Raw genomic sequence first — 14569 nt, forward strand, 5'->3', positions numbered from 1 at the left:
TTTTTATTAAAGCCAAATGGCTGGAAGGAAGCTGTAGATTAATTTCTCTCCATGTTCAAGACTGAGAAAATTCTGAAATGTGCTTCTCTTGGGTATTTTTGCTTTTAGTTTTGTACTTTTATTGCTTATGACTGCCTACAGCAAATTATCAACCTTGCAAAAGTGCATTTTATTTTTGATTTCTACTCATATTTGTGAGATTACAGATGCGGAGGTCCAGGAGGACCAGCAATAGAATGAACCATGCTGAATGCTTACGAGTTGCTTTAAACAAGCACTCCTTTTCTCTTGTTCCTGTATTTGGATTTCAGTTTGTTGCACTCATACTGGTGTAACATTGAATTAAAAAATGATTATCTCAGAAAAATGGGATGCTAGGTAAGGAGAAACAGAGTAATATGCCAGCTGTTAGGCCACTGGCAATGAATAGGAATCACCTGGGAGATTTCAGATTAGTTTAGTGGAAACAAAGAAAAGTTAGAAAACTGAAAATAAGTCTGAATTATTTAAGTTTAAATTCTCACTGAGAAAAGGATCAATGTGCAGAACCAATGGCAGTGGGGTTTTTCTTGTGTGTCATGTTTGTTATGAGACACACTGCAAGTCCTCACACTCGCTGTCCTCTGTCTCTGAAGCACATGGAGCACAGGGAAGCCAGAACAAGAGGGAATTCCCTTCATCCTGCACATGTTGTGGAAGGGCAAACATGAACAAACACCTGGGCTACGGCAGCCCCTGAGTGCTATTGCAGCTGCCTTCAGAGCAGGGAGCTGCTGGCCTGCAGCAGGACTAACAGCCCAGGCATAACAGAGGAGGAGGGGACCTGTGCCCAGAGCCACAGCAGCTAACAGCACCACTGTGCTTCAATGTTGATTTGGACAGTTAAAGGCGAATCTAGAAAGTTTGTCATGGCTACCAAAGGGGAAGCAACTGTCCCTCATCTATGATTAAAATGCCATTAGACAATGTGCTTTTCTTTTTGGAACAAAAAACACTTGAATTCCAGTCCTAGCTGTCCCACTGATGTCAGACATCTGTGCATTACACACCTCCATTTGATCTAACTGGGAGGCAAATATTGTTACTAAACAATGATTTCTGGGTTTAACTGTCCTTATTGTGAAATTCTAACTGGGGGAGTATTTCTTTTGCCCACGTATAATTCATCTGTCTACAGGCTTTCTTCTGTCCCCAAACCCTGATGATAATGGGAATTCAGCTGTAGCATCATTTTAGAAACAAGTTTTGGGGTCAATTGAAAGCCACCAACATCACACTTTAAGGTCATTTTTATGTTGGTGAGAGATGCTATCAGAGGACAGGAAAGCTTGATTTTTGTATTCATATACATTTTGGTTAAGTAGGCACTCAGTAAACATAAACTGAAAGGCACTGGCACCACTGTCATGGCAGCTGTCCTAAACTATAATTTCCAAAGGTTTACAAATTGACACGTTAGGCTTACCAGATTGCAGCCTGGTAAGACCTTTCTAGTAAAAGCCAGTAAAAAAGAATGATGGGACAACTTTTCTATCACCAATCCTGTGGCTGTTCACTCTTGGCACATCAACCATCCCACTACACTAGGGAGCTTGTTCTAGAGCCCACCTCTCATGGACCAGAGTGCTCTGTAGATTGCCTGGGAGAACCAGAAATCTCACACCTCCTGGATCTGCCTGTGAAATTCACCCTTTGGCTGCCCCTTGCAAGAGGAACACTGCTCCGGCTTAGCCTTTATAGAGTCATCTCTGGCTGAAGTGTGTCACTGATTGCCACTGCTGCTCCTCACAGCGCGCAGTACAGAGAGCACTCTGCAGTCCAGCCCAGAGAGATGCAGGCTAGGCTGGGAGGATCAGTCTGACTTCCCTCTTCATACAGACTGCATCCAGATTGTGCAGTAAATCCAAGCAGGCTGCATGGCAGGTTCCTGTGGGCAGTTTCACTTTCCCATCCTCGTGAAGTGACAGTATGTTACTGCATTTGCTTTTTAAGCTGCATGGTGAGATTAAAATTTTAAGCATTTTCCATTGCAACTGAAATAGCAAAAACATTGGAAACACTTCCATCCATACAAATTTTAGATTAAATGCACTTCTCTAACAAAGCTTTCCTTTGAGGCCTGGATCTAGCTGACAGCGTTCTTTCACATTCTATCAAGCTGTATGCAGTTCACTCAGCAGTTTTTGATTAATGCAGAGACTGAAACGTAGGAGTCTATTCGGAATGCAGTTCATTCTTGTTAGCCTATCACTCCAGATTTCTTTTTTTTTAGTTCAGAAACCACTGCATTATCATTTCATAATTAATCCATTTTCTCACAGCACCAAGGTAATTTCGAAGATATTTTTTTGAAACTATAGGCTTTAATAATTTTCTAAGGAGATGCTAAGCAAACTGTCATTTAATTTGAGAAGCATTAACAGCACTTCTCGACTAAGAGAAACATCCAGATTTAGTTGTTTCCACTTGCTAAATTGGGGGCCAATCTCAGGCATGTTCCACACCCACAGCATCTACTGAGTGGGCTGAGCTTTCTATCATGTTAACAACTTGATAAGTCCCTTAAAAAATGCAAATATTTTTTATAGTGGGCACATTTAGATACAGTTAACAACCAGGATCACATATACAGCTATTTTTATTGAAATAGTAAAATGTAAAATAGTATACAAGTTTCAAAGGAAAACTATTCTCTTTTTCATGATGTGGATTTCTGATCTAGAGCAGTTATGGAATTTTATGGAAGTCTTGGTTAGAAGAAAATTTGGGTTTGCTTTGGTGTGTTCCTTTCTAATTTTGGTGTGTAGCATGAGATTTAATCACATTACAGTACTAATAACAATATTCTGCAGTCCTGTGCATTGTGTGATATACTTTCATAAGACATATGGATAGAACATAAAGCTGCTTTGAGGCACTACTGAGCAACATGTAACAAATATAATAATATACCAAGTTACAAGAAAAAGAAAAGACATAACAGGGTTGTTTGGTTTTTTGTTTTATTTTTTTAGAACAGAAACATCATTTTTCAAAGCATCTGATGTAGACAGATATTTAAAAGTTTATATATACACCTTTCCATAATTACCATTTTACACTTCTGTCCGTGATAAGTACTCTTCATCTTAATCTCTCCTCTGGAAAACCAACAGTTGTATTCTTCCTTGGAGAAATCTGTGGAGATCTGATATATCTCCTCATTGGAGTTCAAAACTCTGCCTTAGTTCCAATTTTCACATGGCAAATCATGCATTCATATTTTTTTATCAAGTATTGCAACACAGATTTCAAATTTATTTACAAAGCCTAAACTGGCAGAACGTCCTTTGGATAAACTACATCAATCAAATGTAGATCTGAGCTGAATCCACTAACTTGAATTTGGCTCATAATTAATATCTTAGAATTCTGGAGGACAGCTTACAGTAATTATTGTAAAGTTATTGTCATCATCCGGAAGGCTGTACTGAAGTGTTTTGCTTGTCAAATAAATTCACAGATTCTTATGCTTTCCTGTGCACTTTATGTTATTTCAGGTTGTGTACAACAAAGTTATGCAACTTGAAGGCCATATACTGAAGCTTGTTGTGAAAAGCAAAGGAACATTTGTGGGAGCTGTTAACATTCAACTGAGTAGAGTCCGGTTAAATGAAGAAAAATGGTATCCATTGGGAAACAGTGTAATTTAAATGTGGTCTAAGACAATTATTTATTATTTATCCGCTAATGTTTCTTTACTCCATTTTCCATGGTACATTTTGTCTCAGTTGCCCTTGAGAATATGCAGTCATCTGCTGATCTCAACATTTCTAATCATAAGGCTATTGTCTTAAAATTGCTACCATCTTCTTGCAACAGATTCCTGTTAGGGTAAGTTTAAGAAATTGCATTCTAACATGTAGGAGCATGCAGGTATTCTTATAATAGCAATCAAGACTTTCGTTCATGTGAAATAGTAGTGTAAAAACCCTGAATTTAGTACACATCAGTGTGTGGGTCAGAGCCTAATTCTTTGCCTGCTAATTCCACTGATGGTGTTGAAACAATGCTGATAATGGTGTAATTTATCATTGTCTACTACGACTCACTGCATATGATGGTTCAGCAGAGGGATCCATGGAAGGATTCCCTGGGTGCCAATACATTTCAGATGTCTAGCAGATTTCATGTTAAATCTTATGCAATCTGCACATTTGAAAACAAGCATACCAACAATGAATCAAGAGCTTAACAACTGCACAGAAGACATTTTGTGCAGTATAGGTTGGTGTTTATATAATGCGACTTTAAATCTAAGATACTCATTTGTGAATAAACTATTTCAACGTTTCTTTTATTCTGACATCCAAGAGGCAGATACAACTGGCCGATTGTGAGAAGAAAGGAGGAATGTGGAGCTAATCTTCACAAATAAATAAAACATATTGAGTATGAGCTTTCAGTGTTGTATTTATTTAAGATCATATTATAATGAATCTTTGTTCACTCGTCCTACCCCATTGCATTCCTATTCTGTATAAGGGAGTCAAGTCAATACACGCATTGACCCTAGGGCTATGTATATGTGTACCTAATGAATGTGAGTTCTACCTCTGAGTTCACTGAGGCTGATCATGGCCTCTGTTCTTCAAAGCATTTTTACCTAAAGCGAGGAACCACTTAAACACATCTTTGAACATTTAGCATGTGAGCAACTCTAATGAACTGTCCATTACTGCCAGTCTGTTACACACACACATGCAGAGCTGAGCATGTATATAAACGTTTCCAGAAGCAAGGGCACATTTTAAGGCACAGGAGACACGTTGATTTGTGATCTGATCTGCTGTAAAATTTTAAGGTACCATACTGAGTAGATCTGACATTTGTTCTACCAGGTAGAAAAGTGGTCAACAGAGGGATAATAACTCCAGAAGCTGAAGATAATTGCCTTCTTCTCCCAGAGGACACTCACATATCAGACTTCAGAAGGTAATGTTGTATAAAGCTCCTGAAGTGGGACTAGGAGTGCTGTTTAGGAATCTAAATAAGCTGGAGTTTTCCTCAGCGTCAAACCAATTGGCCATGTCACTTGATCAGTTTGTGTCTGAGAATAGATACACCAGATTGCCTTGTGAAATTAAATTCCTCCTCAGTAAAGGGAGGTAGGGGGAACTCTGCTTGAATATTGAGTATTATTATTATTAGAATTCTGAAGAAAGCTATAAAATATTTATCACAGGAAAAGATATTGGCTAGCATACAGATATGATCACTACAAAGTTCAGTAAGTCTAACATTTTAGATCATAGGATTTCCTGAGTAAAGAATCAAGTGACTTGTCACTCAAGAACAGAAAACACATTGTGTCCGGCTTACAATGTTATCAAATTACGTGACCTTACAGTTCAATATTGATTTTAGATTCTTAGTCTGCTCCCTTGGTTTCCTTCTTACAACTGTAATGCTTTTTCTAACAGTGTTATTTTCAGTGACATTTTCTAATCATTGATTATAGCATACTCTGATTTTCCATCTTAGAGCAACATTAAATAAAATAGTATTAAAATGGCTTTAAATAACAGAAGCATTAAAAATAGAATATTATTAGAACTGTCTGCAAACAGCATTAAAAATAGAATGTTATCAGAACTGTCTGCAAACGTCAGCAATTCTGTTGGTATTAAAGAAAGAAAATTGTCAATAAAACATCCTTAAAAAAAATGCACATTTGAGTAACAGATCTGCAATTAGTGTAGATAAAGTCCTTTGGAAGCTCAGCAATGCTTCAGTTTTGTAAGGAAGTTGGGAAAACTATGATTTATGGATGAGATTGGCACTGATAGCTCTAGTAGGCAAAAAAATGCCCTCAGAGAACTCAAATCATACAATCAACACTTACCTTCCCTAAACTTCTTCAAATCCATCTCAAAGCATTGTGCTTCCTATTTCCCAAATTCACAGTCAGTAAGAGGTATCCTGAGCTTCCTGCTGCTATGAGGAACATAGCCCTTTACAAATCAGTCTGTGAATTATTTGTCTTTCTTTAGCAGCAGGAGGTTCAGGATTAGGCTGAGAAAAGGTACCAATATTAGCATCTTAAGTTTTTATCATTTTAAGAGCTACTTTTTCTCAGAACTGTTTTTCTAGGTGGCAAGATTGCAGTAGACATTAAAGGGATATAGCTCAAGCAGAAACTGCCATTGCTATACGTTAAAAGAGACTTTAAACTGAATGTGTCATTTTTTCTGTTCCCTTGAAAATATGATTGCTCTTTGTCAACACAAATAAAAATTTGCATGTTAACAAGTTTACAATTTTGTAGTATAAAATCATAAATATTAAATTTTTATCTTCAGTAATTAATCATAATTTTGCAATTAGCTGCAAAGGAAATTATTAATTGAATTCAACATAACGTCCAAAACAGTTCACTCTGTATGAATTACTGGTGGGGCTAGCTTCACTAGCCATTACTTATTCAGGATACCATTTACTCACACAAGAAGTCACATTAGCTTAAAAAAAATCAATGAGAACATGCCACTCTGGAAATCAGACTACTGGGTTGTTGCAAGCCAAGTGATGTTGTTTTATTGAGTGGGGTGTGAGTCACCAGAATGACAACTATTGCAGAGCATTATTAGTAGTACCAGACATACACAAACAGAGATGCAGGTTCAAGTTTGCCACCACGTTTGGAAAACAGGGGAACAGTGCAGTAACCTGTAAAAATAATGACACTTGATTACTGTATTAATCACAACTGAAAATACTACAGCGGTGTTTTATGATCTACTATGCAAATATTACATAGCAATGAACCTCAGAATAAGTCTTTAAAATAAAGTGAAATGATACAGAACCAAACCCCCATTTCTACTGATTTTCTCCTCTACATATACAACATTTTGAATCTGGCACTTCAGGACACAGAGTAAAAGATTAAGGATAAAATCTTTTAGGATCTTCTCAGTTTTTTAAGCTGAAGACTGGACAAAAAAAAGCAGCAATACTTTAAATATAAATAAAGCATGCATTCTAGTATTCAAGGAACTATGCTTCACGCATTCTTCTTATAGCAAATTAAACAACTTCTGAATCAGTAGTGGTAGTGCTTTATGGAGAAGAGTGGTGTTACAGCAATAATAGACTGCCAGCTAAGAAAAAAAAAAAAAAGAAAGAAAAAAGTGTGGCATAAACTCTTCTATCACGAAATCTTGAGTCAGTTAAGGATTGCCTTCTGTGTATGAGTGATTCCCAGTGTCAGAGGTAAGGCATCCCTCAGAAACTGTGTGTTCATCATTTAAAGAAGGTGTTGTTCTTAACTTGAAAATTATCTTACCTGCTCTGAAAACAAAAAACACCCTCCTCCAAACCCAAAGCCTACATTCATAAAAATGTAACATTATTATTTCATAAAAATGTCACATCAGTTAAAAATGTTCCAGGTTTTCTCTGTGTCTAAATAACTGCAGTTATTTAAATATCTGTTGTCACTAAAAGTTCAGTTGAGAACTGCAATTCTCAAAACTCTTCTTTACTTGTGTCTGGACATGGACACAATCTTCAGGATCTTCCTTTGGGTTTGGATTTTCTTGATTCTTATATCCAGTGTTAAAGTTCACTTTACACTTAAGGTTCAGCTTCTGAGCAACAGATATTAAAATTGAACCTTGTAAACATGCATTTGTGATCAATGTTTAGAGCACACCAGTATGTGGAAGACTTGATTTGTTTCCTATCTGGTGGCTGGCTTACTTCAATGATGAAGACTCATTTCCAAGGACTGTGTTCTTAGCCCATAGCTACAGAATATTCTCCCAAAAGTCCTGAGGGAAGTAAAATTCTGTTATTGAAATTACTCCAATTCGTATGAAATTATCAACTGTTAACTGATGCAGTGATAGCTAGCTAGGATGTGGGACAATTAAATTCCTGTCTTGTACTGGACTGAGTCAGAGGGGTTATAACCCAGGAGTCAATCCTCTAGCCTTTTACCTCTCAGCTAGAGGGAGATTCCCATCTTCAGTCCCTCTGAGTATAACTACTAACTCACTGCATGAAAAATTGCATACAGCTACAGGTTCTTTCCCAGTGCAACCTGTAGCTTTGTGGTGAAGCTGCCGCTGAGGAGTTACGCACTGATTCTACTAAAATAAAAAAATGAATTTATTTGATTTTAATATTAATGATTTAAAACAACATGTAAGCTTCAGCATCTTCTATTTAAGTTTATGTCAAATATAGGGTGCTTTTTTTTCATTTTTCTGAAATATTTATATAGTAGAAAGTGATCAGCATAAACACGTTGAAGAAGAGCAAATATTCTTTAGGGGAAATGTGTCTGTTCTTGTATAACTCCGAAGTCTCAACTAAGAATCACGAGCAGCTTTATGATTTCAGAACTTGGAAGGAAATAGCCATTAAAAACCTTGCTAAGCTTTATAAAAAAAAAAAAAAGGCACAGTGCCCACTGCCAGATCCAGTTTTTTGCCTTCATGTCTTCATTTACTAACAAAAGCTGATTCTGTTTGCTTTGTCAGAAATACATTTGGAAATCCAGTACAGTAAACAGTCATTTTACATAAGCTTGTCTTCTTGGCCTGCTGACTTCTGTGTCTGTTTTTTATGTGCAGCCTATCAATCACATAAGAATTCCAGGAACTAAACTGGTACATGAGAAGAAACACTATTAAGAAAAAATACTACATATATTTTACTTAATATATATTCTTCATTCTGCACTCTGAAAAGTTATGGGCAGATAACTTGAGGGGTTCATGACTTTTTTGCTTTGTTTTAATTTGGCTAGCTGAGATTTGGAGCTCGAGTAGAAAATGCACAGTTCTGACTAATTGCTCTTACTTTTTTCAATCAGAACAAGTTAAAATATTATCTGAAGAATTTCTGTTTTGAAGTGAATGTTTTAATTGGAATTATTAAAAGTCATTAATAGTTTTTTTTATTTCTACACTGTAGACTAATTCAGAGTCTACACAAAGCTAAAAATGTAAAGAGTTCAACTTTTAACCTACTGTTACTCAGTTCTCCTCTAAGAAATACACATAATGCTGTGCTACATCAATACTACAGTAATGATAAAAGCATGGATTGTTGGAGATAACTTTGGAGTGTTATTGGTGACTCACTTAAAAAGATGTTACCTTTACTCAGACTCAGCAGTGGTAAAGTGTATTGACCAAGGAAATCATTTGCAACCAGAGAGATCTCATCTTGTACACAGAAGCGTATCAGTGCTAGTTCTGGAACTTGGACGGTAAAAGAGAAAGTTTCATCCCATCTAGGACTCAATGCTAATGAAAAGAAAAAATATATAGTATCAAAATACCATTTATTACATTTAATATCTGAGTTGTGTCTGCTGTCAGTAGTCCTTACTGGTAAAATTCTTTTTCTCTAGATTTTTGTGCCAATTTAAATAAATGACAAGACTCCAACAGACTGCAGTGATATAGGTCGCATCTTTTGTATGGATTATGAAATAAAAACTGTGAGAAGGGAGTGCTCAAGATAAAGCGGACACCCTATGATTTGCCTACAGTATGCATACCACCCCCTTCTATGGATTTGTCATATATTGGGTACATTACAGTGTTAGTCAAGCACCTAAGAAAGTTGTTGTCTCTTCAAAAAGAGCAAAATGGGACAGTGATATCCAGGTTTGGATTTTCTGCTCAACTTAAACTTCCCAACATTCATTCCAATTTCATGCTTTTCCCCAGGTTTCTCTTTTTACAGTTTTGGAAATGAGGCAGGAGCTGCATAAATTTTGGTGGAAAAGTGATCACATGACTAAAAGCAAAATACAGAAGGGCATGTAGAACAGAAGAGATGGTATTTGTCCTGTATAATATTTATACAGAAAGAAAAGGAATGTAGAGGCTATCTACAAAAAAAAAGAAAGGAAAAATAGAAGAGAGTGGCAGAGAAGAGATCACAGAGAACCTTTAAGCTGAGGTGACAAGATGGATAGGATAAAAATAAGGGAGTGCTTGAAGACAAATACTGAGAGTACACACTCTCTCTCCAGCAATTAAGGGATATAGCCTGCTAGAAACCTCATATGAGTTAAATGATGAAGCTGAAGACATTTCTTCCCAAAAAGTTCCAAGAATTTACATCAGTATGCTGGTTTGTGTTCATATAGATTTCATTTTCTTCATAGCAACTCCTATGTTGGAATTGTGACTCAAACAGTGTTGATGACACACTGGTGTTTCTGTTGTTGCTGAGTGGTGCTTACATAGAATCAAGGATGTTTTTGTTTCTCACATTGCCCCACCATCAAGGAGATTGGGAGTGAAAAAGAAGTTGGGAGGGGACACAGCCAGGATACTGTGACCCTAAGTAACTAAAGGAATATCCCATAGCACATGATGTTGTACTGAAGTTGAATTAAGTAACCCCAAGGTGGCATAAAGAAGCAGGAAAGGGCAGGACATTCAGAGTTACGGCATTTGTCTTCTCAAATAACCATCACAAATGTTGAAACCCTGCTTTCCTGGAAATGGCTTGCTACTGGGAATGTCTGCTAATGGGAAGGACTGAATGAATTTCTTTATCAGTTTTGCTTGCATACACAGCCTTGCCTTACCTATCAAACTATTTCAACCCACAAATTTTACCTCTCCAATTCTTTCTCACATTCCACTGTGTGCAAAGAGAGGGGAAGGTGAGAAAGCAGCTGTGTGGTGCTTAGCTGCCTCCTGGGGCCAAACCACAACAGTGAGTAAACACCAAGCATATTCCATCTTCCCTCAAGAGAGTGCTACTATCAGAGTTTATTCTTCCTTAATCTGCAATTCAGCGAAAATGGCACATAGTTTAAACTTCTGCTAGAGATTTTTTACCAGAAGATCCTACTCTACACAGAAATAATTGCAGCCTCTGGAAGTACATAACAGCTTCTTGGGAAGGAAAGATGGCCATTCCATATAAAATATTATTGTCTTTTGTTCACGGTTAAGAGACCAAGACTGATGCTCACCATTGCTTTTTATGACACTAGATTTTCTTTTTGCTTGATCTTCTGGCACACCATAAATTTCTATCTGCACTAAAGGGTCAGCTTTGTTACTCTTCGACAGGTTACTGGGTGGTAACTGATGACCACTGATGAGCTGGAAAATTAAAGTTGTAATGAATTGAAATGACTGTAAGAACTGACTTTACATAATAGCTGTATAGTAGCCATCATAGCAAAAATGATTCCATAAGAAACTACACTTACCACCCATAAAGGAGCTGTTACCAAAATACCCATTAAACACAATGAAATAAGTTAAGAATATGGTGCTTCCCATTTAATTTAATTAATGGCTAATTTTATATGATTATGCTTTATATACTTTCAGATTTAAGCTTTTTTTATTTATACTTTTCATTAAAATGTTGGAGAAATCAATCTGATTACTGTTGCTTTATCTGAGATCAAGCCCATAATTTTCTGTCAAAGCTGTGCCTACTAGACCAGCACTAACACTTAGGGTGACACCAACACAGTGTTATAGGGTATGTAGAGTGTGTTCCTGTTCTTTCACAGGAACATATAAAAACTCACCCTTTAGCAGGCTCTCAGATGTTATTTTCCTTAATTTATTTAGCTACCTGGAAATTTTGCCTCAGACTGCCTGATAATCTGGCACCCAGCCTAAAAAAGCATTTATGAAAGTCACAACTTTTCCTATGTCTATTTGTATTTCAGGACATCACAGAGAGAATAACTATCTGTAGAGTGTCTGCTTTTTAGCAGTTAATGCTGGAGTGTATCAAGAAAGATACAAACCTGCAAAGCTAGGTGAGAGACATGACGCTTCTGGTCAGATCTCAGGAGAAAATGTCAAAACTCATGATACAGATTCTTACTCCCGCGTCACTCACCAAAAAGTCAAAAAGCACAAACCGTGCATTTTGCTTAGTTACTTTCTATAACACCTTGATCCAAAAAAAGTTTTAGCCTAAAACACTGATTGGCAGTTGCTTAGCAGACCCAGGTATTGGCAGTTTCCTTCCTAGAGAATTACCCTCAGTAAAAAGCTTTGTACGATTCAGGCATGGACAGACTGCCCATTTAGAACCAGGGGAAGGCCTCTGGCATGTCCTGAACGTCCTGACTAAAATCCAGCTGCACTGCTTCCCCCTCAACCTATGTCTCTGACAGGGAGGGGAAAAAAGTTGCTGGTTAGAGCCTCCTATCACTCAAATCCTTAAACCTAATCCACCTGTGAGATCCAAGGTGAAACAGACATACAGAGGGAATGGAAAACAGCATGATAGGCTTAGAAATTTCTGTAGAAAACACCTTTGTATACTCGTATTTCATCTTCAACAGCTACATACAATCTTTCTCCTGATGGGATCTGTGGCACATCAGGTAAGAAAGGGTAAAGGGTACTGAATTAAATAAAATTAAGTTCTGTATGATTTTTCTCTTTACCTGCGTCTTCCAAATTTAATCAGCCTGACAAAGTTTTACCTCAGATTTATTATACCTCTGCCCAAAAACTGTTATTTCTCAATCAAGTAAATTTTTAGCAGAAACTGTTCTCCCTTTAACTGCCGCTCCAGATATTTTTTGTCTTCAACTACTATTTCCCATTTTTTGCTTCTCTGCAGGAGCTCTACAGCCCCACACACAGCTGGTGTAATGCTGTTGCTGCTGCTATCCAGTCTGTCATCCCAGTCTATGTCATCAGTCTAAAATCCTGCCTTTCTCTGTTCCAGCTTCTTCTTCTGCACTCAGACATTTCCTTTCCATTGTCTGTCTCCTGGATTACAGTCAGGAAGTTTTCCTCATCTTAATTAACTCCAGCTTTATATAATCAAGGACTAAAGTAACAGATGTATACGCATGGGTGCTTCAAATCATCCAGTCATGTCTGTTCGTAATTGGTATGCTCGCAGTTAGGATGCCAAAATGTTCTTGATTAGGTGCACACATTATGTAAGCATTTTATAATTGCTATTAGCTAATATTTTATCTCCACTATTTATTTTTCTGAAAGAAATATCAATTATACACTAATTTTATGCTAATTAAATAGTATTTATGCAAATAGTATATTGTACAATCAAAAATAGCACATTTTCATTGGGAAAAGGTAGTTTTCCAACTAGCAAATAATTATAAAACATCTACTTGACCTCAAAATAAGGAGTCTTATTTTTCATTACTTTTAAATGACATTTATTTAAAATATTTTTCAGAATTAAATCAGATTTGAATTTGGGAAAAGTAGAAATAATCCAAAGGCTTATTGATTCATCTTCCTTTTTACAGTTATTTATACCATTTTAAGATGATAAATAATATTTTATGTATGCATAGGAAGATAATGAAACTTATGCTAGGAAGCTTTATGCTTTATTTATCTTAAAACATTTGCATTTGTCAAGTATAATTACTTTAGTGTATGTGGCATTGCTAATTCTTAAAGAAAATAATACAAATAGTGTACATTTGATTTCTGAAAGTTTTCAGAGCTCAGTCTACATTCATAACTGGCATTCTTTGATCAACTACACTTGTGTACATTTAGATTTCTGTACAGAACACTGTGGAAATCACGTATTTTTATAAATTCATCAACTCTGAACATCTAGGTATTTTTAGTAAACATAAGTGAACTACAGATGGGAAACCATCCAAGCAGCAATAAAATCTGTATGAGAGTGATGTGTTGGTAGAAACAACAATAAACTTTCCAACAACCAGGAGTGAGAATGATATTAGAAAATAATAGATTACAAATTGGCCTGGAACGTACAACAGCAGTTTGTTTTTATGCTTTATCAGCAAATTACAATTAACTAAGCTTACCCTTATTGACAGAGATATTGGTTTACTATATCTTCCCACGTTGTGTGGGTTGAATGTCGAATTGCGATTTCTCAGGAATTCTGGTTTCAGAATGTATCCACAGCCACCATTGTCTAAGAATTTCCCATTTTGTAGTTCCATTGGTATTCCTGGCGTCTGGAAGTTTAAGGCCACTGTAAAAACAAATAAATATGAATTTTAAAGAATAACCATTGATATCAGTTTATAAAGCAACCCTTTGACAATTGCAGTCAAATCAAAAGCAAAAGAGATTTAAGACTGTATACCTTTTATTTTGTATGCAAGATACTGCTTCTTTTCTTAAGTATAGCAATATTCAATAGTGAATCATTAACATCCAGAAACAAAGCGCAATGCAATGTGTTGTGCATTTTCCCATTTCCTTCTACATTAAACCTTGAAGAATAAGACATTATTTCTTTTTTTTCCTCTACAAGGACTAAATTCACAAGACAATGCCCAGCAATACTCAGTACTCTGAGCCTGATTGAGTTCTTCTACATAAGAAAAAACCATAGGATAATACTAACTTTAGTTGGGGAGCAGAATTCATCACCAAAGCATATCACCCAGAAGAATCATAGAATCATAGAAGATCCTGAGCTCTGTGGGACCCACAAAGACCATCGAGTCCAGCTCATGGCTCAACACAGAACCACACAAAATTCAACCCCTTTGTCTGAGAGCATTGTCCAAACACTTTGTTAACTCTGTCACAACTTG

The 14569-nt window shown here is 36.6% G+C and overlaps 2 protein-coding genes across 4 annotated transcripts in view; one reads left to right on the forward strand and one right to left on the reverse strand.

Moving 5' to 3' along the window:
* Positions 1–6445, forward strand: part of LOC104912045 (phosphatidylinositol 4-phosphate 3-kinase C2 domain-containing subunit gamma-like) — a 54263-nt gene extending 47818 nt beyond the window's left edge. Inside the window, exons 8-9 of one of the 2 annotated variants that reach the window (XM_010714814.3) lie at positions 3540–3664; positions 4881–6445. In XM_010714814.3, coding sequence (XP_010713116.1) covers positions 3540–3664; positions 4881–4884 — 129 coding nt within the window. In that variant the 3' untranslated portion in view covers positions 4885–6445. Of the gene's footprint in view, positions 1–3539; positions 4442–4880 lie in introns of those variants that run through there. The other variant, XM_019616083.2, reaches the window with a different exon arrangement.
* Positions 6446–6550: 105 nt separating this feature from the next.
* Positions 6551–14022, reverse strand: LOC104911714 (1-phosphatidylinositol 4,5-bisphosphate phosphodiesterase zeta-1-like). Of its 2 annotated transcripts, none has more exons than XM_019616091.2 (4): positions 13826–14022; positions 10994–11126; positions 9135–9299; positions 6551–6708 (listed from the first exon to the last, which is right to left on the reverse strand). In XM_019616091.2, exons 1-4 carry the CDS (start codon positions 13964–13966, stop codon positions 6626–6628), a joined length of 522 nt encoding a protein of 173 aa, XP_019471636.1. In that variant the 5' UTR covers positions 13967–14022; the 3' UTR covers positions 6551–6625. The 2 variants fall into 2 exon arrangements, with proteins under 2 accessions (XP_019471636.1, XP_010712011.2); XM_010713709.3 differs by having other exon boundaries at positions 9150–9299; positions 13826–14021.
* Between the last annotated feature and the right edge of the window lie 547 nt (positions 14023–14569).

This window comes from Meleagris gallopavo, chromosome 1 (assembly GCF_000146605.3).
Source record: "Meleagris gallopavo isolate NT-WF06-2002-E0010 breed Aviagen turkey brand Nicholas breeding stock chromosome 1, Turkey_5.1, whole genome shotgun sequence".
NCBI lineage: Eukaryota > Metazoa > Chordata > Aves > Galliformes > Phasianidae > Meleagris > Meleagris gallopavo.